A 24066-nucleotide genomic window follows, 5' to 3' on the forward strand; every position below is an offset into this window, starting at 1 on the left:
CTGATGTGCAGAAAGTCCATAAAAACAGGAAGTGTGTGTGAGACAAACGCCTGAGGACTCCTGGAGTGCAACCTCGCCTTCACTCTGTGTGCGTGTGTGTGTGTGTGTGTGTGTATCTCAGGATGAACTTGTCCTGTTTATCAGTGTGTCGCTGTGGTGCGACCCCCTAATATGTCCTCCTGCTCAGCTTCCTGTTGACTGATTAAAGGAAACAGTTTTTGTTTTTTGCAGAAAACACTGATTTCTGGAGCGTAGATGAAGGAACAAGAAACTTAAACTAAACTCTCTGTCTGTGTTCAGAGTCTCAGTGTGTGTTGCTGCGACTCAAACGTTCACTCATGGATCCTTTCTCCACTTGTTAACATGTATATAATGCTGATATTTACTGAAAAATGACATAAATTGAATGTTTAAAGGTGCATTTTACGTGTTAATAATCTTGTTTTTTGTCTGAGAAGAAATGCTGTGTGCTGCAAATCTTTCTGTTTAAAGTACTGAGTAGTGGACAGACCGCACTATTTAAGATCTTAAAAACATAAAGCAGGCACTGTTTTTTTTCAGTCTTAAACAAATCCTTAATTCACCACGTTACATGTGAAAATATCCAGAGAGGCAGCGAGGGGAAGGGCAGACATCAGAGAGGCAGCGAGGGGAAGACAGCCGGGATTCAGTGAATTAAGTTTATTTCAACCAAACCAGAGTCGGTGATTGTTGGAGCGCTGGAGAGACGAACCACGGTGGTTTGGGGGAGTTTGAATGAAGCGTGTGTTACGATGGTAAAACTGATGTTTCTGTGACTGGAGTCTGGTGGATTCTGACGGCTGATTCTGGTTAAACAAAAAGGATCTTCCTCTTCCTCCTCCTCAGGAGCTGTGGTGGCACTCTGTGCTGAGCCAAGACAAGAAGATGGTGTCGTGAAATCATGAACAGCAAAGGAACAACCTGTGGGGAGAAAAAAGTGTTTTTTTAAACCTTACTTTTGTTACAATTAGGCAAAAAGGTGAGGAGCCAAATGCAAACACAGAGAGGACGATGGATGAAGATGAAGGCTCACACAAAACAGCAGAAATCCAAAAGCAAAAAACTAAAAGTACAAACCAGAAACACAGGAGACCCACGGCAAAGAGAGAGGGAGGAAGACTAATGAGGCACAGGTGGGCAATCAAACAGGCGGGAAACCCAGAAAGACCGGAAGTGGAAAGTAAAACATGGCACAAGGATAAATTCACCAAAATAAAACAGGAAACAGCTGAACCAAAAGCCAGAATCATGACATTTTTAGGGGAAATCCACCATATTTTTTTCTAGCTGACTTTTCATTCATTCAGACAGCGGCCCGGTGTTGTTAGTGTCGGGGGGAGTCACCAAGATGGCTGCCAGGTGGTACAACGCGTCTAGAAGAACTTTATTGCTCGTCATTTACACAACAAACCATGTAAACAGGGCATCGGCTTACAAATACCAGAATTCCCCTTCAAATTAGGAAGAAGTATGAATCATCAAGTCACTGTTTGTCATTTTTTTTCTGTTGACGCAGTTTGAGCGTGATGAGCTGCAGATGTAAAACCTGCTGGAGAACAGACCGCTGCGTCCTCAAAACTCCTCCGCTGGCAACAGGTATGAAACACACCGAGGACATCTGCAGCGACGAGCTGAACCCTGTGATGCATTCACATGCAGAGTCTGAAATATGAAACACAGGAGTAACTGCTGTCCTCTGGTCGGACGCTGGCGAACCAACAGCCTCTCCAGCAGACGGGCTGTTAGCAGAGAGCGACCTTCAACCTTTTACTCAGATCACTGAGAGTCCGTTGGTTTCTGTTTCCACCAGGTGACAATCAGGAGAGTTCACAGTTCAACCTGAGGACGGGTGTGTGTGTGTGTGTGTGTGTGTGTGTGAGTGTGTGTGAGTGTGTTACAGAGACAAAGCCGGCCAGGTGAACAGCAGGTGAGCCAGAGTCTGAAGTTCCCTCCACTCTCCTGCTGTCAGTGTGTGTGTGTGTGTGTGTGTGTGTGTGACACGTGGCAGCAGCTACTCATTAACCAGGAGACGCTTCATCAATTAACAAAACTGTGAAACTCAAAGTCAAGAGAGGGAAAGTAAAAGAGAACAGAGTCCACACAGTCTGTCCTCCAGGAGAAGTTCAGGTACTTGTGTAAAAACAGACTCTGGTAAAAGTAGAAGTACTGATTCAACATGTTTACTCCAGTAAAAGTAATAGAGTACAGGCTCTGATATGTAGCCTACTCAGAGTAAAAAGTCTCCCTCTGAAGGACATTTGTGGTCAAAGCCCGAGCAGCAACAAAGAGAGAAAATAAGAAACTCTCTGCAGATACGAGACACTAACACGCCTTTTCTCCCCATTCAGCCTCCCTCTCTGTCTGTTCACGTCTTTTACGTCTTTGTCTCGTCTCGCTGCGTCTGCCGTGCGTGATGTGCTCTGATAGGTCGACATCAGTCTGTGATGTTGGGAAGGCGGCGTGCGATGACGCCAAATAACAATAATCCATAATTCACCTCAGATGCATCAAACTAAAGTAACAAAGCTGTTTTGAAGCTGTGAGAAGAAGGAGAAGAAGGAGGAGGAGGAGGAGGAGAAGAAGAAGTGAAGAAGAAGAGAAAAAGAGATTTTAAAACAACTTTATTTCAAGATTTCCTTCAGTTCACAGTTAAAACATCATAAAAACATTTTCCAAAGAAAAAGCCCTACATATTAAAACCAGAGTGAAAAACTAACTCTTCCTCCAGCAGCGAACAGACGACATCATTAAAACACCACAGTTTGATAAAAACATCCAGACTCTTCATCAGTTTGTGAAAATTTAAATCAATAAATCGCCCTGACTGAAGCAACACACACTTCCTGAAACACTTTCCTTTCCTCTGTTTGAGAAGAAAAAAAGAGAAAAAGAAGAAGAAGAAATGAAGGAGAAGAAGAAGAAGAAGGCGAAGAATAAGAAGAAGAAAGAGAAGAAGAGAAAAAGGAGAGGAAGAAGAAGAAATGTAATCAAATTAAATGAAAGAAAGAAAGAAGTCCGTGTGATTATCAGACCATCTGAACAGGATGCTATAAATCCTCTCCTGACTGATTTCTGGATGAACGTCGCGGTGGCCTCAGGGTGAACGTGATCGTCCACTGAGCCCACAGCAGTGATGATAATCAGCCTGCACCACGCTGCGTGTTGCTGTCTGATAACTGAACGCCTCGCTGGGGATTATCATGAATCATCACCATGAATACAACTGGCTGCAGGGTTTTAATCTCTACGTTCAATGTTGTTACAATTCACTGAACGTTAGCAAACACACACACACACACACACACACACACACACACACCATGACCAAAGAGCTTACCAGCAGGTGCAGAGAGGTGGTTGAACTGTATAACTGCGAGCGTTTGAGAGTAAGAACCAATCAGAAGACTTTTTGTTCACACTTGACATTATTGCTGCTGTTGTCCAACCAGGTTATTGATGAGAAGTGTAACGATGTTGTGATATTCAAAATAACCATGATATAAAAAAATGAAATGTTAATTTTGTGTTAATAATACAAATATGATGATGTCGTGTGATTGATCCAGCTAACATGTTCGGCCTTGTGCATCTTCTCACTTGTAATTGAGTGTAATTGTTGTTTTTCAGCACGTTTTTTTAGGGTAATAAATTTGCCAATAAAAGAGACAAAACACACGGTAAACAAAGCTGAAGATAGATTTGATTGATTGTTTGTATTGATCACTTATCATTGATATTAGTATCTATTCCACACAAGGAGAAACACCAATCTAGAAACACAAAAGCCTGGAAAATAGTGTGGAAATGTGGGATGCTGTCAAAGTCCTTTGGAGCAGCTGAATCTTTTTGTATTATATTCTATAAAAAGTCAGAGTCGGATGTTTAGTTCAATATGAAGCTACATTTTAGCTTAGCTCACTGGAAACAGGGGGAACAGCTAGCCTGGAAGGTAAAACCTAAAACTAAAGCTCACTCATTAACACTTTAGATCTCAGTGACTTCTGTGTTCCACTTGTATGGACAAGAAATAATCTGACACATTACCGTCTTTAAAATGGTAAATTGACGTTCCTTCAAATACAAAAGTTATCAATATCACTATTGTTTTGAATAATTCTGGCCTTGGTATTATTTACAAGGTGTTTCCACTGCATGATATAGCTCGGCTTCATTCGACACAACACGCTAATGGTACCAGATACTTTCCTCATTTTTGTTTTTTTACTGCAGCTGGTACCTCTCAAAGTAGGCGGGACTCTTTAGTTGATCGTCATAGTGACGCCAGGTGATCATCTTCAACGTGACACAAACACACAGGAACAGTGGAGGATGATTGCAGTCAAGTGACGATTCTCTCTGACCCATCAGTGGTTGGAACTGTGACCGAGGTGATTACCAGGAAAATTACCAGGAAACCAAAAAAAGAAAGTTGAGGTGAGCTGAGCTATGCAGTGGAAACATGACATTAGTTTTACATCAAAGCAAGAATCTGTGGCACCGACCTCAAACCACTTCACAGTTCTTCTGTTGTGGTTCTTTATTCGTCCATTATCCTGTTTATGTCTTTTAAAATGTTCTCTGCTCTATTGTACCGGTAGTTTTGTCTTGTTACCAGATGTTCTGCTTGTTGTGGTCTTCCTTGTTGCGATGTCACAAATACTTGACCTATCACAAGTGACAGCACTTATTTCCTGAGCAGCGCCAAAATGTGTTCCAGGGACTCACCAAAGGAAATTAAACAATAGATTTCCTCGCCTCCTGATACAGAAAGGAAATGCACTGTTCACCTCGTTCATCACTTTCGTATATCATTAGACATAAACTGTATGTAGTGTGCAAACAAACAGCTCCTTATGAAAAGGATGAAGTGAAAGAAAAGTGAAACAACAACGTATCATTAATGTTATTTTTCAAATTTATTTATGAAAAAATATAGTTCTTGATTCTGAGACATTAGGCACATTAACATAGACATATATACAATTCTCTTTCATAAATACAAAATTATTTACAAAGGGCAAACTTAAATAAGAAAACTATCTTCTGGAGGATATGTACACATTGCAATGTTTTCTTAAATTAACGAAGATAGTACAAAGACACGACTACACAGCAAAAACACATATTTTTGGTATCAAATGGACTTAAAAAAGATGTCATTATAAAAACTCTCTTTGGAGTCCTTCACTATTGTAAAAGTTAAATGAAAACACCTGTTTTTTCAGCGGGTGTTTTTACTGTTTTCCTGTTTTCTTGCTGTGACAGCAGAGATTGATAAAGGCAGCAAGTTTTTTTGATTAATGGAAAAACTTACAACAATGGGCTAAAAAAGGAAGTAAAATCACAGGAAGACAAACGGACAAACTGATCTGTAAGATGAATCCAGCTCGGCTGGACCTTAATCCAGACTGTGACATGTTTGACTTTTCTTTTATGTCTTAAAAATTGTCAAAGTAGATTATCTGTTCATGAGGTGAAAACAGCTGATTGTTGACAGAGGTACAAACTCTCCGTGATTCACCTGAGACCTCCTTTGGACAGGAATTAAAAGGAGATATGGGATAGTACTGGACATTGGGATTGGGTCTTGGATTGATTCCATGCTGGTTCCAGTGGAGTTGATTGGGTTTTCTGGGCTCTTACAGACAGGATTTGAACACGAGATACAAATAAAAACCCTCGCAGGCTTTCAGAAGAAACAAATTCTGCTCCTTCTGAGTCCTGTTGCAGTTTGTTTAATAAGAGGAGGCACTTTAGAGTTCATAGGGTTGGTTTGTGATTGTAAGGCTGCTGACGTTCTTCTTCTCAGACCACTTTAAACTTCCAAAGAAAACAAAGAATCAAATAAAATGGACAGAGTGATGATAGAAAGCCACTCACGAACGCTCCATATTTGTTGGAAAGTTCAGCTTGTTTGACCTAAAATAAAATGTTCTGTCTCCCGTTCCTGTAAGCAGGTCCTCTGATGATTTGATTGACATCTTATTTTGAAGGAAACAGGAAACGGTGGCCACAATGATTAGGGAGCACAGCTAAGGCACCGGTCTTTCCGATTGGTGGACGGTTCCAATTCTTTACGTCCTCTCATTCACGTTTGATCCAACGAAAGTTCAGATACACAGACAGAAATATTATATTAAGATTTAAAGAATATAAAAAAAGATAAATAGTGCAAATGATGCCAGACATTCAGTCCTTCCTTTTTTCTCTCCTCGTCCTGCTTGTTCACTCTTCTCAGAGTCAATGTGATCCGAACATTGTCAATATCAAAGCAGAAAAGAATAAAAAAACAGGTCTTTTTTCTCTTGTTTCTTTCCGTTGAGCAGCAGTAATAAATATTAAATAAAACTGTGTGTAGAATAGATCCTCTGGGTGAGCTGTCCTGGACAGAAAACGTTTCAGGCCTTTAGCGTTGAAGTTCCTCCGCTGGCGGTCTGAATACTGGAGGTTATACCTGAGAACAAGACAGAGAAACAGCGGTTAGTCATCAGCGTATGGGTTTACTTCATCTCTGTCAAATTAAAAATACATGCCATCATTTATAAAATAGGATGATGTATATGGAAAGACTTCACATTATAAAGACTGATCAAAACATGTTCATATATACATTTTGATGAATAATTTGACCAGAAAAAGAAGATTTTCGATATCACAAAGCACTCTTATCATTCCCTTTGTTTTCATGTCATGTTGCCGTTTAGCATTTTTGGATCAAATTGAAAATTTCACAGCTTATTTCTTCATTACATGGTTTTGGTTATGTACTTGCATGTATTACTTAGGAGCAGTTTTTCACACATGAAGCAACTTTGAATATGACCAATCAGCAAGAAATGGAAAAACAAATAACCGAGAAGTTCTGACCAGTTTGAAAAGGAGGTGTATTACTTTTAATTTGAGTTCTGTCTATTGAAATTATGAGAAGTGACTTATTATAGTATTATTATTTCAGCCACACCCACAACATCTATACATAGTAGTATTTAGATATAAATCAATATGATTAAGACATTTCTGTACTCTCTATCTGTGTATTACTGAACATTTGTGACAAAAAGCAAAAAACGCAAAATCTTTATCTTAAACATGACAAAATGTGGGTTAAGAGATTCATTATCAGACCAATAACAATATTATACCACTGTAATCGAGGCTTGATAATTAATTAACAGCTTCAACCATACAACACCTGTTTAGCACAGTACAGCTGTTTACAGTCGAGTGCTGTAATCAATACTTTAACAATCCAAAAAGGTTGATATCAGTTATTTTCTGATTTCATAATTTTCTGCATTTTTATATGCAGATAATAAATGGTTTAGTGTGCAGACAGCAAGCCAACACATTAATCTTATTTAATTTATTGTAAAACATTTTGTAAAACTTGTTTTTCCAAGTTACAATGCAGTTGTTGTGCAGTTGTTGTGTACGCTATTTCATCTGGTTAGTTCATTAACTATATTGTTTTAACTACAGGATTGTTGTTATACATTAATTTGATTGATTTATGTGCATTGTGATCAACAAGGCTGCTCTGCTGCATCGCATTGCCTCTGGTATTATGATGTTTTTATTTTAATAAATGTATTTGTTTTTTACACAGTTCAGATAAAAACATTAGACCTGTCACGTAAAAATGGAGAGGAGTCATTGCAGCAGCTTTGGTTGATTAGAATGGACGCGCTCTGTTGAAGGTAGACCCGTGCCCTGGGTATTTTGGCCATAAATGAGGACAAAGGGTCCATTTCACAAAAAACAGTTCTTCACCTAAACTCGTCATTGAGGTGATGAGGTTCTTATAAAGTTTAACAAAACAACAGGAGGTTTAAAGCATCCTGTCGATCTCCTTCAGAGTTTTCAAGTTTGAGAAAACTTGATGTTTTCTAATTTGTGAACAATAATCATCTTTGTTTCTCTCTTACATGTTTACTGTCTCGCTGCATGGACCGGTTCTGTCCAGTGTCACAATTTTTGTCCAGAAAAATAACCAAAAATCAAAAACTAGAGAGTTTGTCTTTCTTGGACCGAGCAAAAGTAAATATACATAAATACACAGACACACTTGTTTGTGTGTAGTTGTGTTGGTAAACGTGTCCTCACCTCAGTAGCGAACACACACTGCTCCATCTGCTCTGGGATGATGAACACAGGTTGATACAGACTGTCCTTTGCAAAACTGAGAGGAGGGACGATGATGGACGAGTCGCACTTCTTACTGTTGGAGAGAGAGAGGGGGAGAGAGGGAGGGTTGGTACCGCGGCAACAACAAGATTTACAGAAATACTTTGTGATGGTGTGTGAACGCAGAACTGATCAGATAAGAGACAACAAACATGCTGGGATGTGTCTTCATGCAACAGACCAGGTAAAAGGATGTAAACACACACACACACACACACACACACACACATAAAAAACATTATCAGGTCCTTACAGGTCAAACTTGTTCTTGCCCAGGTGCTGCTCCTCTTTCGCCAGGTTATAGTCGGCCATTTTGTTTTTAAACATGGACATGTTGTCGCCACCCTTCTCCACCAGCGCTGCATCCTTGTTGGACACTTTCAGATGTCCTCCAGGGAGGAGGAAGGCCTCCTTCTCTCTCAGGCTGCCCAGCGGTGCTCCTGGTAGGCTCCCGTTATTGGGTCCACCCCCGCCGATCACTGCATTGCGGTTGTTCACCGTCTCCAGGTCGTTCTTCACCGACGTGGCCATGGCTGTTAGCGCTCTGCCCCGGCGGAGCTGACGCAGAATGTGGATGGCGGCGCACAACAGCAGGGCCAGTGTCACCAGGCCGAGGGCGACTGCGGCAATCAGCGCCGGAGACACCTCGGGATTGGGCGGGTGTGTTGGCTTGCCGACGGAGTACTCGCAGCGTGCACCCATGAAGTCTGGTGGACACTGGCACACTGGGCCCGTGAAGTGGGTGTAACACTTGCCACCGTTGTCGCAGGGGAAGTGGTCGCAGGGGCTGGTGCGCACGGAGCAGTCCTTGCTTGTGAAGCCGAGTGTGCACGTGCAGGTGAAGTCGTTGATGCCGTCGATGCAGGTGCCGGCGTTGCGGCAGGGGTTCCCGGCACAGTCGTCGATGTTGGTCTCACAGCGAGGGCCGGTGAAACCGGGCAGACAGCGGCACATGACGTGACGTTTACCAAGGTCCAAACACTGAGCGCCTGCAGAGACACAGAGAGGTTTGAGTTACTAACACAGAAGACTGGCTGTGCAGGACAGATCTTAGAACTGTTGAGCAAAACATCTGATCACATAACACAAAGATGTAAATTTTATGCTGCAATCTGTAATCTGCCTTGTTCAAGAAAATCAAATAATGATCTGTTCATTTAATGCATTGGTGCAATATAATTGATTCAAGCACTTGAGAAGAATCTGCTGGACACAATAATGGAAATTAGACTATTTCAAATTAACAACTTTTGATAAAGCTAAGAAGCAGGAGTGCGACGGATCAGAACTCAGAGTTTTGTGTCATGGACAGGATCATTTTTTTGGATCTGGGTTAAATTAACTTAAAATGTGCTACTTTGGCTCTGATGCAGCCGCCTCGCTGTGTCTCATTTTTAAGAATGATGGTGCATCGAAGTGAAGACAGCAAATATTACTGAAGTTGCAATAAGCATCACGACCTGATGATCTATTTCTACGATGACAAGCATGCCCAGTTTCACAGTTACACTACTTATAATGACCGAAGTCACAGCCTGTGGGATTTCACCCAATGGAGACAAAAGTTATCGATTTTAAATCAGTCGCTCTTCCTTAAACCAATCATTGCGCTTCTGAGTCAAACACAGCACAAATCTGTCTTGTCTGTTTTTACTGTAACTCTGCATCAAGATTTAGAGAATTTTATTATTTCACATTATGATGATTCAATTTTGTAAATTCATCCAAGATTCACATCCATACTGAACCGTGCCCTCAGGTCTCAGGATCAAGACCAAAAAGTATCTCAGAAGAACAGCAAGAGAGACGGAAAAGAAACTAGCTGACTTAAAATAAGTACATGGTATAGTCACAGCTGGAAATCACTCGCTGAAGGCAGGACTGTACTTTGCTAGCTTGCAGTGTGGTTTTGTTGCAGGGATGATAAGATCATGAAGACTATTTAGTGCTGTTCAATGGACGAACACAACTGAGTCACAAAGACATGTGAAAAGGACTCATAAGCACATGTTTATATATTTTATCTGCTGTTCAGTGGTGAGTAAACTGAAAAAGATAGGGACCGGGGATCAGGGCCATGTGGAGGCCAGTGTCTCTGCCACGTCTGTTCAAAGTCCTGTATGTTTTAATCAACTGCATCAACAGTCTGAAAATAGAGTTTAGAGCTGAACGCAGTTTTCAAGTAAATGTTAAACAAAAAAAGTGAAATACTTGTTGGTTATCATTGGTTTTAGTCCCCCAGAGTCTCTGAGAAGACATAACCGGAGGTGGGCAGAGAGGGAGAGGATCGATGGAAGATTAAAAGAGAGAATAACAATGTGTTTATCACAACACTTCCTCACAACACATGCCAAACACCAGGAGAGGAATGTGTGTGTGTGATTAGAAATATCCTGAGATGTTTCCATGCCAGCAGAGACTACTGCAGACCACACTGAGGAGATTTGTGAATGAAGAAAACACACGCATAAAAAGCATAACTGACTCACTGACCGACTGATCATTTTGTGTTTTGCTGTTGTAACTTCAGTCTTGCAAACCAAAACCGTTCGCTTGACCTCGCTGAGAAAGGTGAGGCTGCAGCGACTGAACTTCTGAAGAAGTACTAACAGGACCTGCAGGGTCGATTTGAAGCGACATGCCGGAGCTCAGACTGAAGGCTACACACTCACACAAACTCTTGAATCAGCTCCATATTTGGTTGTCATGTGTTGCAACACTGCAAACAGAGCACAGCAAGAACAAGCATTTTTTCCCTCCCCGTCGGGCTCACTGAGAGGCAGGAATGATTGCAGATTGAAGATAAGCAGGCGGTGGTTTCTACACGCTAATGAGGACCTGAGGGACGACTCGAGGCTGAACTGGGACCCTCGGAGACGACTCTGTGCAGCAGGCTGGCGATAACTGTGTGGTAATTGTAATTTTCAGTGATAAAGTTAAATTTTGTGATGCCCAGTTCTGTGAGTGGAGCCGTCTGATCCTGATTATCTGTCTGCTCCCATAAAAAAGGTCTGAGAACAGGTGATTTAAAGCTGAGAGTCTGCATCCTTCTTTCCTCACTCAAAATCTGGTTGTTTTTGAAAAGCATTATGATCCTTTGAGTTTTAAAGAATCTTTGTCCTGATGAACAGTGACACCAAAATGTTAAATTCATGTGATTTTGCTTTTTTTTGTTTCTAAAAATCCTGACGAAACCTGTTGCAGAGAGCAAATCCACCACGATAAACATTTTGCTCAATTTATTTTTGTAAAAAACTCAAATTGATTCAGATTTATGTGAAATCCAACCTGCATGGTGAATTCATAAGCTGGTAGGAAAATCAGACATCCTAGACTTAGCATGTTGACAATAACAATCCAACATGACAGATTTGGAAGAAAGTCATGTGAATTTGAAGCTCAGCACAGTGTTGACTATGGTTGATTATTGCTAGGCAGTAAGTTTCAAGTCTCTGTCGAGTCATGGCTGCCTGGAGGAAGGGAAATCAACCTAAAAGCTGATGGTATATTGTGGAAAATGCTCTGCAGTGATGTAAAGACAATGGAATTAGTAATAAACAAGGTTAACAAGGTTACCATAAATTTGGCGTGCCGCTGCGAGGTGCCACGGGCTAAATAATCATTAAAACATCATGAGAGGCTCATAAGAGCACCAGAGAGCAACGAGCTGTCTCTGGCAGCATTTCTCAGCCACAACAGCGCTGACTGCTGCCCGAAACAACCAGACAAGACCAGGTAAAGAAAAAACAGAGACTGAGAGCGTCTCCAGGGCGAACAAACAGGCTTGTTTACGCCGACAACAATGAGTGAAATGTTTGTGTTGGTGATAAGACACGTTCAGAGGCTCCTACGTGACAATACAGGAGTTTATCTGCCCTCTGACACACAAACACACACACGCACGTACAGACACACACACGTCGGATGTGAGGCTTTAAACCCAAACATCTCTAAATTTACATCCAAAAATAAGAATCGAAGCAATTTGATCAATCAAGTCTCAATTCTAAGAAGCTAATCAATCAATCTGTGCTCATATGCTAATGCTAATAACCTTGAATTTTCTTATTCTCTTTAATTTTCTCTTTCTTTCTTCATCAGCTGAAACATAAACTTTTATCATTTCGCTTCCTTCCTGTCACAACCCAAATCACATCTGCTTAAAGCCTCTCCAGTTGGTCAGCCTGTGCACCAACTGAACTTTGATCCAATGCTTTAATTTCTCCTCCACAAAATGACTGAATGATTTCCTGTAAATGTTTGTGTTCAGATAGCAAAACGTGCTTGAAAGTGAAAGCATTTCTCTGGTAATTATTGTACCTTCATACAATATTTTGGATGTGCAGAAGTGTTTGCTGATGGGTTGCACACAAACATCCTGCAGAGACTCACAAAGAGACCAAAAACATGGACATTCATGTGAAACCTAAAAACCTCTTTGAGCAACAACAGATTTTATGAAGAACACCGTCTTCTCTCGCTCCCATTTCTCTCTGACATTTCACACTGATAAGAGGGTCACTGACTCGAGTCAGTGAACTTTGTTTAACATGGATCAGCTCCAACACATTAGTCCTTGTTATTACCAGTGGCTTTTAAACTAAGGTAATCGTTATCCTTTTATATTTTTATGGCAGATTATTAGTGTTATTACATGACAATCTGCTCTGATGTAATAAGACATTAGACGTGACAGCAGTAAGATCTTTATCTGAACCAGAACTGAATCTTAAGACAAACCGCCTCAGGAATTAGTTCAACATGAATTACGACCATTTAATAGTCCCACTTTGATACTTCCTTTGTGTTTTTAGGTCGTCATGGTATGTTGACGTATCAGAATTTCTGTTTGATATGACCAACGATCACTTACTGTTTTTTTTTGGTCTGTTTTCAATCTGTTTGTCCAAATTTTACTTTTCCTGTGCACCGACACTAATGCACACAATGTTTCTGTCTTTGAGACCGGGGTGCTGCAACAGTCTTAAATTTATCTGACGGATCAGCTAATGTAACTGCAGCATAAATGCGGCATCCCACAGGGCTCCACTCTTGGCCCACTCCTCTTTTAACTCGTATACTGTCACCAGTAGATTTAGTTTAAATGTCTACACTTATGCAGATGACACACAACTGTACATCTGTGTTTCTCCTGATGACACAAGCTTACTGAATCTGTTGAAGCTCATTTAGGATAAAATAAAGCACTAATAGCAAACTTGACACAAGTGCAACATATATGAAGCCCTCTTTCATATCGGAAACTATTAAAAAGGGAACACGTCTGTTTTAGTCCATGGATTAATTAAAACTTTAGACGAGCAAACAAGGTGACATGATATAAAACTAAAATCAGGTGTGTCTGGAGTTCATTTTTTTCTTCTTTCTTTTAGATTGTCAGGAAACAAACTGCCTGATGACACAAGGTGTACCACAGCTGTGCCATCTCATATAAACAAGCTTAATACCCACATGTTCTCTCAAGCCGATGGTTAGCTAGTACCTCTATCTCTTTCTCTATTTGTCCGTCTCTCTCACTCTCTGTCTTTGTGTTGGTAGGTATGTATATAGTTTTTCCTTTACATGCATTCAAATATGTATTCATGTACATTTTAATCTGTATGAAATGTGCTATACAAATTAGTAAAACATAAATACTCTGTAAGTAAAAGATGACATATATTTTATATATTATTATTTTTTCTTATTCTTATATATTATTATTTAAAGTTATAAATATTATGTGATTGAACAAAAATGTTTAATTCATTAGTGTGTTCATCGCTGTAATGTTAAATGCCTGATTTAAATTTCTTATTTTATATATTAATATACATACTGCTGGTTATCTTCTGAATTAGATCAATGAAGTCTTATTGATTTAATGTCAGATATTTGAGATAATTAATGTATTTATTGATAATATTGTGTTTTGTTCATCTGAAGCTGCCAAGTAACGAGTAACTAATGTTGTCATATAAATGTAGTTAAATAAAGAGTACAACATTTGGAGTAGACATAGCAAGGAGCAGAACATAGAAATACTCAAGTAAAGTACCTGAAATACGTACTTAAGTACTGTCTTTTAGTAAATATATTTAGTTACTTTCCACCACAAGTAACTGAGTTGAGAAATGCCAAGAAGCATGCTAATGCTAGCTAGTTTAGTTAATATGACATATCAGGAAGGTGGCTTTGAGCAGACAGCCATTATTTATATTGCATTGTTTTGTAAAGGCCACTCAGACAACACTCGCCGCTGACTTTAGCTCACATTTGACGAGGAACACTGTATAACCTAGGCTATGTTTATCATGTCGGCTACCTGGTAAAGCACACCTGATATGCCTTCTGTTGTTTCCAAGATGAGACCTCCCAAGGCTTTGATACAAGACACACGCAAACAATACGAGCCTTTCCTCCATTTTGCCTTCAATGCCAGGCTGTCTGCCTCATTTCTATTGGCCACGACGCCAAAAGTTCAACTCTGCCATCACCGGCACTTTATTTGCTCAGGCTACAGATAACTGAAATGAACTCAAGCCAAACTCTTGCATGCCATGGACAATCTGTCTCACGAAATTCAATTTAGCTTGAGCCAAGAAAGTGCCGCACTGTTGCCTCCAAACATGCCAAGTCCAAACATAAGAAAGTAAAAGTAACACTGCACGATAATGTTGAAAATCAAGCTAACCTCAAGTTTACAGAGAAAAATTTCAACATCCAAATTTAAAACCCTCCACATCTAAACAATTCACGAGAGAGATCTGACTGACGAGTGACAAGTTTGCAGGAATGAAGCAGATTAGATTTCTCTCATGAAGTTGTTTGTGAAGATTTACAATCTGAAAACACTCTCTGACTGTAACCCTCCACCGTGGCATCATTTAATCATTACACCAGCTTGCTCTTGTAAACACTTTGATATTGATTGGCATTGGATGAACTGCAGTGTATAAATAAATTATTAACTGACTGATAACCTGGAATATACCAGCATCTAGCATAGTAACTGCAGTTTCACAGAGCTGCAGATAAACAATAAAGGTTGTTGGAGCATCAGGGTGGTTTCACAACAACAGGACCGTGTGAAGAAACACTCATGATGGTGCACACTGGTGTGTTTGGTGAACTGTGAAAATATCTCTCTGAACATCTGAATGTGTTCAAACAACCTGCAGCAGGTGGATCCAGTCAGTGAGAGTTAAGATCTACAAACAGATTAACTACCAGAGAAAAGGACGTTGACATGCTGCTGACCTGAACACTCAACACCTACACGGATGCTGCCTATCTTTTCTCACTGAGTGACACTACTTTTGTCTAAGCTGCTCACTAAGGCTGTCAGTTCTGGTTGTGTGTTTAAAGATGAATTTTAAATGATCAACACTTCACATGAAACCTGAAGCGTCACTCTTTGTTCATCCAGCAGGACACTTGAGCTGCTTCTGATTCACTCATTCAACCTTTATTTAAATCTCCAGGAGATTAAGGACTCTTCATCTACAACTGTCTAAACTTTAAATCAATCCTACACACGTTTTTGTTACACTCACAACTGCACAAACTCTACAGCTAGAGCAGACAATACTTTTGTAGCAGTGCATCGTGTTTCCAGCTGATCAATCTGACTGGATGATTACTTTGACACAAACTACTTTTATAGTAGAAAGCAGCATGGAGACCGTTGACAATGTCACAGTCGTTACTTTTTATAATATATTTCACTTCAGTCTCTCGTTCAAACTCAGCGTCAACGCGACAGTGTTCGAGTGCTGCTCGAACGGAGACAGATGGAACTATTTTCGCGCCAACATCCAGGACTCACATCATAGCATCGAGGTGGAAAAGGGGCAAAAATTACCATGTCAATTGGGTATCGTGTTTCAAAGACAAAGGCCAGATGTTAGTGGGTGTCCATTAGTTTCTGTCCAGTGTGAAAAGGGTATTAAACACCTTAATATCTTACTGGTTCACTCTGCTGCTGTACGGTGATTTCACCTCTTGTTTGCAAAAACATCTCCCCTCAGGCACAAACAGAATATCTCATTCTTATGTCCTTGACCAGAACATCAAGTTCATGTGAGCCACAAAAAGATTCTTGAGATGCATAAACATCGGGAGCTGCTTCACTGAGAATGAAGGAAAAACTGATTACATGAAGTGGTTGAACGGCGGCCGCCTGCAAGTCTGAACATCTAGGACATCACCAAGTCTCACTGAGTCGTATCAGCCGTCTCCACTGAGCTTCATGTCTTCATATCAGACGCTCGGCTGTTGTTCTGCGGCTCGGGTAAAAATGTAATCTAGCTGGCAAGTTGTGACAGGACAGGAGTGTCTCTCACATGTCTGCTCCATGTTTTTATTCTTTGTTAACCATCAGATTATTTCAGTAAGCACAAACTACAAATCAGAGGCAAACAGGTACACTCTGGCCGTGGTGATAAACAAATGAAAAGCAGGAAATGATGTCACAGATTTCCTTCCAGACTAAAGAATGACGGGCACTGAATTTGGGGTTTTGGTGCAACTGGTTCCAGGTGCCACCTCAGACAAGATTTCCAAATAGAGCTGAACATTATATAAAAACTCATATTGTGATGGACATTTAGTGGGAATCATCTTTTTTGTTTTGCAATTTTCACTGGAATTGTTTTCAAAATGATGATAATGTGACTCTGTACCAGTGAAGCATTTTATTTTACACTTGGAGAATTTGATTTATAGCTACCACGCTTCATTTCATTTGACCCTTATCTAAAGATTGCAGTGTGTGTTTTGGATATTGCACTCGGTCATAAGTCAAATCTGTTTTCATTACAACCTGCACACCCGAGTTCATGGCTGTCATATTTTGCTTTTAAAATTTCCCATAATTTTTTCTTCTATGGCTGAAACTTATCAAATGCTCACTTATATGAACATGAACAATGTCATAGTTCACATACAAGACTGCAGCATACAGAAAAATACAAATCAGCAGAAATGACTTTAATTCAAACTCATTCCACTGTGAAGTTGAGTATGTGAGTGGAAGTACGTAGTAGTATTTTGGATGTGAAGTCATTGCAGGTGGTTCGTACCGTTAGCGCAGGGGTTGCTGCTGCATCTGTCGATCCTCTTCTCACAGTTGGAGCCGGTGAATCCGGACGGGCAGCGGCAGCTGTAACCACCAGAAACGTTCTCGTCGCAGGTTCCTCCATTAAAACACGGCACGTCTGCGCACCTCATGGCGCTGATCTCGCAGTTCTTCCCATAGAAGCCCTGAGGGCACTCACAGGAATAATCGCTCTCCAAATCCTGGAGGAAGAAACCAAGATGAAGACGTGAGTCCAGCTCATTTCTAATCTCTTTTATTTAGTAGTTTGTGTATTCTGCAGTCTTTCAGAAAGATTCTGGAAAAATAAGCTATTAGAGAAATGACCAAAACGTGTTGAAAGCTGCTCTAAAAGTAATCATGACTTACTTTGCAGCTGCCGCCATTCTTGCAGGGGTTGCTGTCGCACTCGTTGGTCTCGATCTCGCAGTTTTTGCCGGTGAACCCGGGTCGGCAGGTGCAGGTGTAGCTGCCCTGGCCGGTGTTGGTGCAGGAAGCTTCATTGCGGCACGGCTTGTGGTTGGTGCAGTAGTTCAGGTCTGGAGTTAACAAACAGGATGAGAGGAACGGTGAGGTTAGCTGAATGATCAGCTACAGGTGTAAACGATGCTGTCTTTTGTTAAAATAAAGCTGGTGGTAGGACAGGAGATCATGTCGATGTCTTCGGATGGTTGTAGTGTCAAGTAATTTTCTTGCAAAGCATTAATATCTCATCTACAGAACAATTCACAAAGCTGTTAAGTTGATTGAAATTCAGTGTTGAAACAGTGATGAGAAAACTTTGTGTTTTGTCTGAAGAAATGAAGATATTTGAAAGGAAATGAGAATGTTTGGTGAAGGTTTTACAAACATTTCAAGAGTCTATGTCGTTTCTGATCGGCAGATCTCAGATTTTGAGGGTTGAGCACTCAATGTAATCTAAAACCTACAAACTCTGCTAACAGAGTGAGAACAAAACACACTGTGCATGTCTTTATCTGGTCAAACTTTGAGTTCTACTTTCCCTTGTTATATAACTTATATAGACAAACATTAGTGTGTTGCCAGAGTTCTGATAGTATTCACTTTGCTGGTCTTGGTTCAGCTCATTCTTTAAGATCACCTGATCAAACCAGAATTTACTTCAGGCCAGAAAGACAACCCTAAAAATAGGGACAAGATAATGTGTAAAGCAACTTTTAAAACAAATGTTAGATTTTTTGTACAATAATAAATGATCTAAAACGGTTTACGGCAGAAACTATAAAAGCTGTCTTCAAAATCATCCAAGCACTAAGGGACGAGACTGAAGAGCCTCAGAGATCTCATTCAGGAAAGACGGACAAGAACATGGATCGACACTGAGACACTGGTTAGTTTTTAGTTTGTTAGCAGTATTTGGGATGACCAATCACATATGATGGTTTCCAGGTCATGTTAAAACATCAAGGCTAGTTTACTACTACAACCGGATTCCCAAAAAGTTGGGACGCTGTGAAAAACATGAATAAAAACAGATACAAACATTTACAACTGAACTGTGTCTGAAAGTGTTCCTGAGCCCACACAGTAATCTTCTTTGAACATCGACTCATCCTTGCTTGTGACCGACTGAGCCTTTCAATCATGATACCATCACCATACTACCAATTAACCTGAGGAATGTTCCCAACAGGTGTTTCTGGAGCATTACACAACTTTATCAATCTTCTGTTGCTCCTGTCCCAACTTGTTTGAAACGTGTTGCTGCCATCAGATTCAGAATGAGCTAATATTTAGAAACATGTTGATGAGGTAAAACATTAATTATATTGTCTTTGTACTGTTAAATTGAGTATATGTCTGAGGATTAGCAAATTATCGCATTGTGTTTATCTTGTGTTTAGCACAGCGTCCAAACTCTTTTGGAATCAGAGTTGTAGCTTCTGCAGGACTGACACTGCATTTAAGCACACATGAATAACCTGGACCTTATTGAACACTTCTATTTTCATCATCAGGTTAGCGATGTCAGATATACACCTGGAGCAATCTAATAATCTGGTGAAGAAAAAGGAAAATGGAAGTGGACTGAGGATAGAGCCCTGAGGTACACCACAGGTCTTCTGAACAGATGAGGAGGCATATTGTGTTGAGGGATTAAGTGCTTCCAGATGAAGTTTCATAACCAGTGAACTAAAAAAAACATCTAGGACAAAACATTAATATTGTGCTACTTCTACAGTAGTTCTTTTTGAGAGGCGTTTAAAATCTTTGGGGATTTAAATACTTTTAAATACAATTCAAACATCCTGACATGTGTACAGTGTAAAGATTACTCAGATACAGGACATGACTAATGCAAATCATGAAACTGCAATTTGGAATTGGAATTACAATACTGTTATGGCTATGGATTATTTGGTATTTCTATCCAGCTTTTTAGGTTAAAAAGGTTCCTGCATTAAACCTTTAACACGTAAAAACACAACAAGTGTTTGTACAGTGAACACATCTGATGACTTTCTGCAGTGAAATAGATTGGATTTGTGTTGTTTTTTTTTATTTTCACATTTGCAGATGATAAACAACTTGACATATAAGTAAAACCCAGTGACATGTGATGGTTATATGATCTAACAATGAGTATTTTATATGTTTGAACCCTGTGTTTTACATTTTATTCTGTAAACAAGAAGCTGCAAAATTTTAAACCATATAGGAGCTTTAACTAGATGTTTTTAGTGGACGTTTTCTTTCATTTCCCAGACGACTGTGGTTTACTTTTACCCTTATTGTCTCATTCCTCTGTATAACTTAATGCTATTTATCTAATTTATATAATAATAAACCTAAAGCGTATCTTTAAATATACCAATCCAACAGCAGAGATTCAAAACTTGCTTGCGAAAGTTACTCCATTATAGTTATCGTCACGTCTTCGCACTTTTTGGTTAAACGTTGCATTATCGATGAGTTGTAATGGATGAAAACACGGGTGGACTTGAAGTCTGGAACTTAAAGTGTGTTTGCTGTTGAATAACGTTGCATTCATGAGTTTTGTTGGTGGAAAAATAAGCAAAAAAGTAGGAGAGAAACGATTAATTTATTGTTGAATAGTCTTTTTGCATGAAAAAAGTCTGATGAGGCTTTTCTGCACGAAATAAACCGAAAATTTATCAGGTAGAGGTTAAAAATAATCAGATGCTACGACTTGAAGAATGGTTAAAAAAACCCAATAAAATAAATGAGCTAAAAACATGCAACAAAAAACGACGATAAGATTAATTTGTTTGCCTTCTTTAGTTGGTCATTAACCATCTAATTAACATTTTAATTAGCACAGCCAAAGCCCAATTATGAGAACAAACCAGACAACAGCTGCAGTCTGATGTGAGAGATGGTTATTTAAAGGGTAAAACAGACTGATTAGTTTGTCGACAGTTAAATAATCATCTGTGGGTCAGTAGGTCCGTTAATCCGCTTTAAACATGATCACTTGTGTTTCAAACTTCTTGCTGGACAGTTAATGCTTCTGTTTTGTCCCAAAACTTGAAGAAAACTTGGGTTTTTAATTGAACTGGTGAATGAACCAGTCTGAAGTCGGTGTTGGTGCAGTCTGGCCGAGCTGTTCTGGAGCTTGAACCCACCTTGGTCACAGTACAGGCCGCCCCAGCCCTCCTTGCAGTTGCACTGCCAGGGCTGCTGGCAGGTCCCGTGGAGGCAGCCGGGGTGTCGGGCGCACTCGTCGCAGCGCTCGCCCTGCCAGCCCTGCCGGCACACACACTCCCCGGGAGAGTCGCAGAAACCGTGCTCCTCGCTGCACCCCGCCGCACAGATGGCTGATGGGAGGAGGAGAGGGAACGCAGGGGGAGGGGGGACGTCAAAGGAAGAGAGGGAAAGGGAGAAAGGGGGAGGAAGAAGGAGAGAATATTACTATGAGTGCATGTGTGTGTGCGTCTCATGTTCTTCGTTCGAATCACAAAACAACTCCCCTCTCAGGGCCTCTCACACACACACACACACACACACACACACACACACACACTCCCCTACAAGTGCTTGTTAAGTACTAAACGAAGCAGCTGGCCCACACAACAAAAGCAACACATGCCGTCTCTTTTCACGCAAGGCAGCGCACATTAAGCTCCAGCGCGTGTCCCTGTTAAAGCGGGCGGGCCGGGGGCCGACCGGGGGCCCATTGTTGAGCTCAAAACAAAAGGAGCAGACCTCAGAGCCAACACACACACACACACACACACACACACACACACACACACTGGAAACGACAGAAGCTCTAAGATCTTTTTTTGTCCTCCTCAGCCACCAGGGCCAGCGACGGCGTTGACAACTGCTTGACTTAACAATTTCAAGGCCACTGGACAAAAAAATGAAGCGCCAAGGGTCCCATTCTTCACCACCCCACCTCCTCCCACCTCCACCTCCTCCCTCCTAATCTGAAGAAACGTTAGAATAGAAACGGAGGGAGAGGAGAGGAAGAGGAGGGGTCACACTACTGTTAAAAAACAATTTACAGACAATATTTGTGTTTGCTTGTCTTTTGTTTGTATTTTTTTTTTGCAGCACACTGAACTCTGAAACAATCATCTCTATCTGCAGCAAACACTGACTTGGATCCAAGTGACGAAACCCTTCTTGAAACTTTATACTGTATCAATATCACAGTGAGCATCAGAGAAGGAAAAACACCACGAAGCAAGTCTCAACAAACTCATCGCAAAGAGCTGCACACAAACTTCCTACCAGGTCCCTGCAGATGAAATACTTTCCAGTATCATACAGTCACTTTAAGTTCACTGTTATGTAGCAAAGACACAAATTAAACTAACAAACTAATATCACGACAGCATGATGATGCCTTAAAGGACCATTCTGGTGTTTTTTGGTGCATGAGATTTGAGGAGGAATCAAAAAGCAAAACTTGACACTTACGGTCGGAGCAGTACTCGCTCCTCCAGCCCTCCTGACAGCGGCGGTTCCCCTCGTTGTCGCAGGTGTAGTGTCCGAAGGTGTCGTTACGGGGCCGGCAGTAGGCGGAGCAGGCCTCGCCATGGTAGTATTCGTTGCACACTACGTGGTAGGAGTAACGCAGCTCGCTCTGGTTGCCGAAGTGCACGTCCTGGGACCAGTCCTCCCCGACTGTCAGCTTGCGGCGGGTCGCCAGCCGGCTGATGAGGTTGTTCTGGTTGTCTGGAGGAAGGAGGGAACGGATGGAGAGAATTTCATGACGTGTGTTTGATGACATCCTGAGAATGTGTTGAAACAGATCAGAAACCTTTCACACTGTAATCCTCCTGTTTGTCTGTAATGAGTTTCCAGTGATCTGACTGAGCAGGAAACAGACTCACAGTGTTCAAATCTGTTCATGTCTACAGAAATCAAACAGCTACAACTTTTAGAAATGAAAACAGTTTTTTTTAACTGCAGCGTTAAAGTTTGTTTTCTTTCACCAGACATGACCTCTAGTCTCCAGAAGGTGTGTGAGTGTTTCAGTGGGCAAACAGCGCCTCTGTCGCCGCCTGGCGGTGAAGCAGCACCGCAGCAGCAGTTTACCTGTAGATTCAAGTCCAGAAGACTCCGCGTTCCACGCTTCAATGATCAGAGAGAAGGTTCCCTGAAATAAATCAGAGAATCGATTATTGATCAGATCCATCAGATGTTTAATGGTTGCACATGCATGTTCGTGTTCAGTCCTGCAGGACAGTCATTTTCCTTATTTCCTTGGTTCAGTCAGTCCTTCTGAACTATTTATGCGTCTAGAAAGTGAAAGAAATTTAAATCAAGCGGGAGAAGTTGCTTATTACGGCGATTAAAGTCGGTGTTGGTGCGTAATCTGAGTGCGACTGAAAACAGGTAAAAGATGTGAGACGCAGCTCACTGCAGGACCAGAGGTGCTAAACTCCGACTTTTGGACAGAAAGCGTGTGATTTTCGTCACCTACCGGCCACTTGAAGTGAAAAGGCACCCTGATGGGCGCGCTCTCGGAGATGGAGTTGGAGTCGGCGCTGAAGATCTCGGTGAGCGCGGTGCCGTACGTGCACGGCGGCTCCGGGTCGATGACGTCCTGGGAATGCTTGAGGCACACGCGGAAAAATATCTGGCAGTCCCGGGAGGGGGAGCGACAGACGCCGCGGGAGCTCGTGAAGGAGTCGATCTTCAGCTCGAAGACTCCGGAGGAGAGGGTCTGAGGGGAGAGGAGGAGGTGTTACACAGAATATCAGCTGATACGATGCGCAAACACACGCAAATAAGCAGAAACATGCACACATGCACAGTCAGGTCATTGCTGCAAACGTTACAATAAAAGCGAAGATGAATTTCTCCTCGTATTTCTGCAGAAATCCATGATCTCTGTGACCCCTGACTCTCTGTACTGCACCGTTAACTAGTTATATATCCATAAATATGTTACATGAAATTCTAACTAATTTCGGTCCCACAGAAATGAAGTAAAACTGGGAGAAAAGCTGTGCGCGCTGCGCGTAAAAGCGCACGTCTCCAAACATCCCAGCTCCGAGAAACCAGCAGAGAAAAACCAAACCACCGTGACTCTACAGTAAAAAAAAAAATGAATGTGGACTCCTGTGAGTGTGCTGTCAGTGCTACTCACCGTCTGCGCTGAAACAAACAGCAGGAGACACGACAGTAACAAACGCGCCATGTCGGCAGGAGCGTCCAGTGCAGAAAGCGCCGGAGGTCCAGGAAGGTGAAGAAGTGCGTAAAATCCAAACGGGTCCAAAAGGAAACGGAGAGCTGAAGAAATAAAAAGTAAAAACTCTCCGGGA

At 41.2% G+C, this 24066-nt stretch overlaps 1 protein-coding gene across 1 annotated transcript; it reads right to left on the bottom strand.

The window, feature by feature from the left end:
• Window positions 1-4917: 4917 nt before the first annotated feature.
• dlc (deltaC) lies at window positions 4918-24066 on the bottom strand. The gene is made up of 10 exons (XM_084350136.1): window positions 23892-24066; window positions 23223-23465; window positions 22835-22895; window positions 22214-22471; window positions 20911-21102; window positions 17672-17841; window positions 17289-17505; window positions 8459-9194; window positions 8125-8239; window positions 4918-6475 (listed from the first exon to the last, which is right to left on the bottom strand). Exons 1-10 carry the CDS (start codon window positions 23940-23942, stop codon window positions 6470-6472), a joined length of 2049 nt encoding a protein of 682 aa, XP_084206262.1. The 5' UTR covers window positions 23943-24066; the 3' UTR covers window positions 4918-6469.

The sequence above is a fragment of the Pagrus pagrus genome, assembly GCF_965226575.1.
Source record: "Pagrus pagrus genome assembly, chromosome: 4".
Taxonomy (NCBI): Eukaryota; Metazoa; Chordata; class Actinopteri; order Spariformes; family Sparidae; genus Pagrus; species Pagrus pagrus.

Excerpts from the sequence above, each read along its gene's own strand:
- dlc (XM_084350136.1), bottom strand. The coding sequence starts at position 23,942 with ATGGCGCGTTTGTTACTGTCGTGTCTCCTGCTGTTTGTTTCAGCGCAG. Across the intron at positions 22,896-23,222 it reads CTTTTCACTTCAAGTGGCCG|GGAACCTTCTCTCTGATCAT; the intron begins GTAGGTGACGAA and ends GATTTATTTCAG. Across the intron at positions 17,506-17,671 it reads AGAATGGCGGCAGCTGCAAA|GATTTGGAGAGCGATTATTC; the intron begins GTAAGTCATGAT and ends TTCTTCCTCCAG.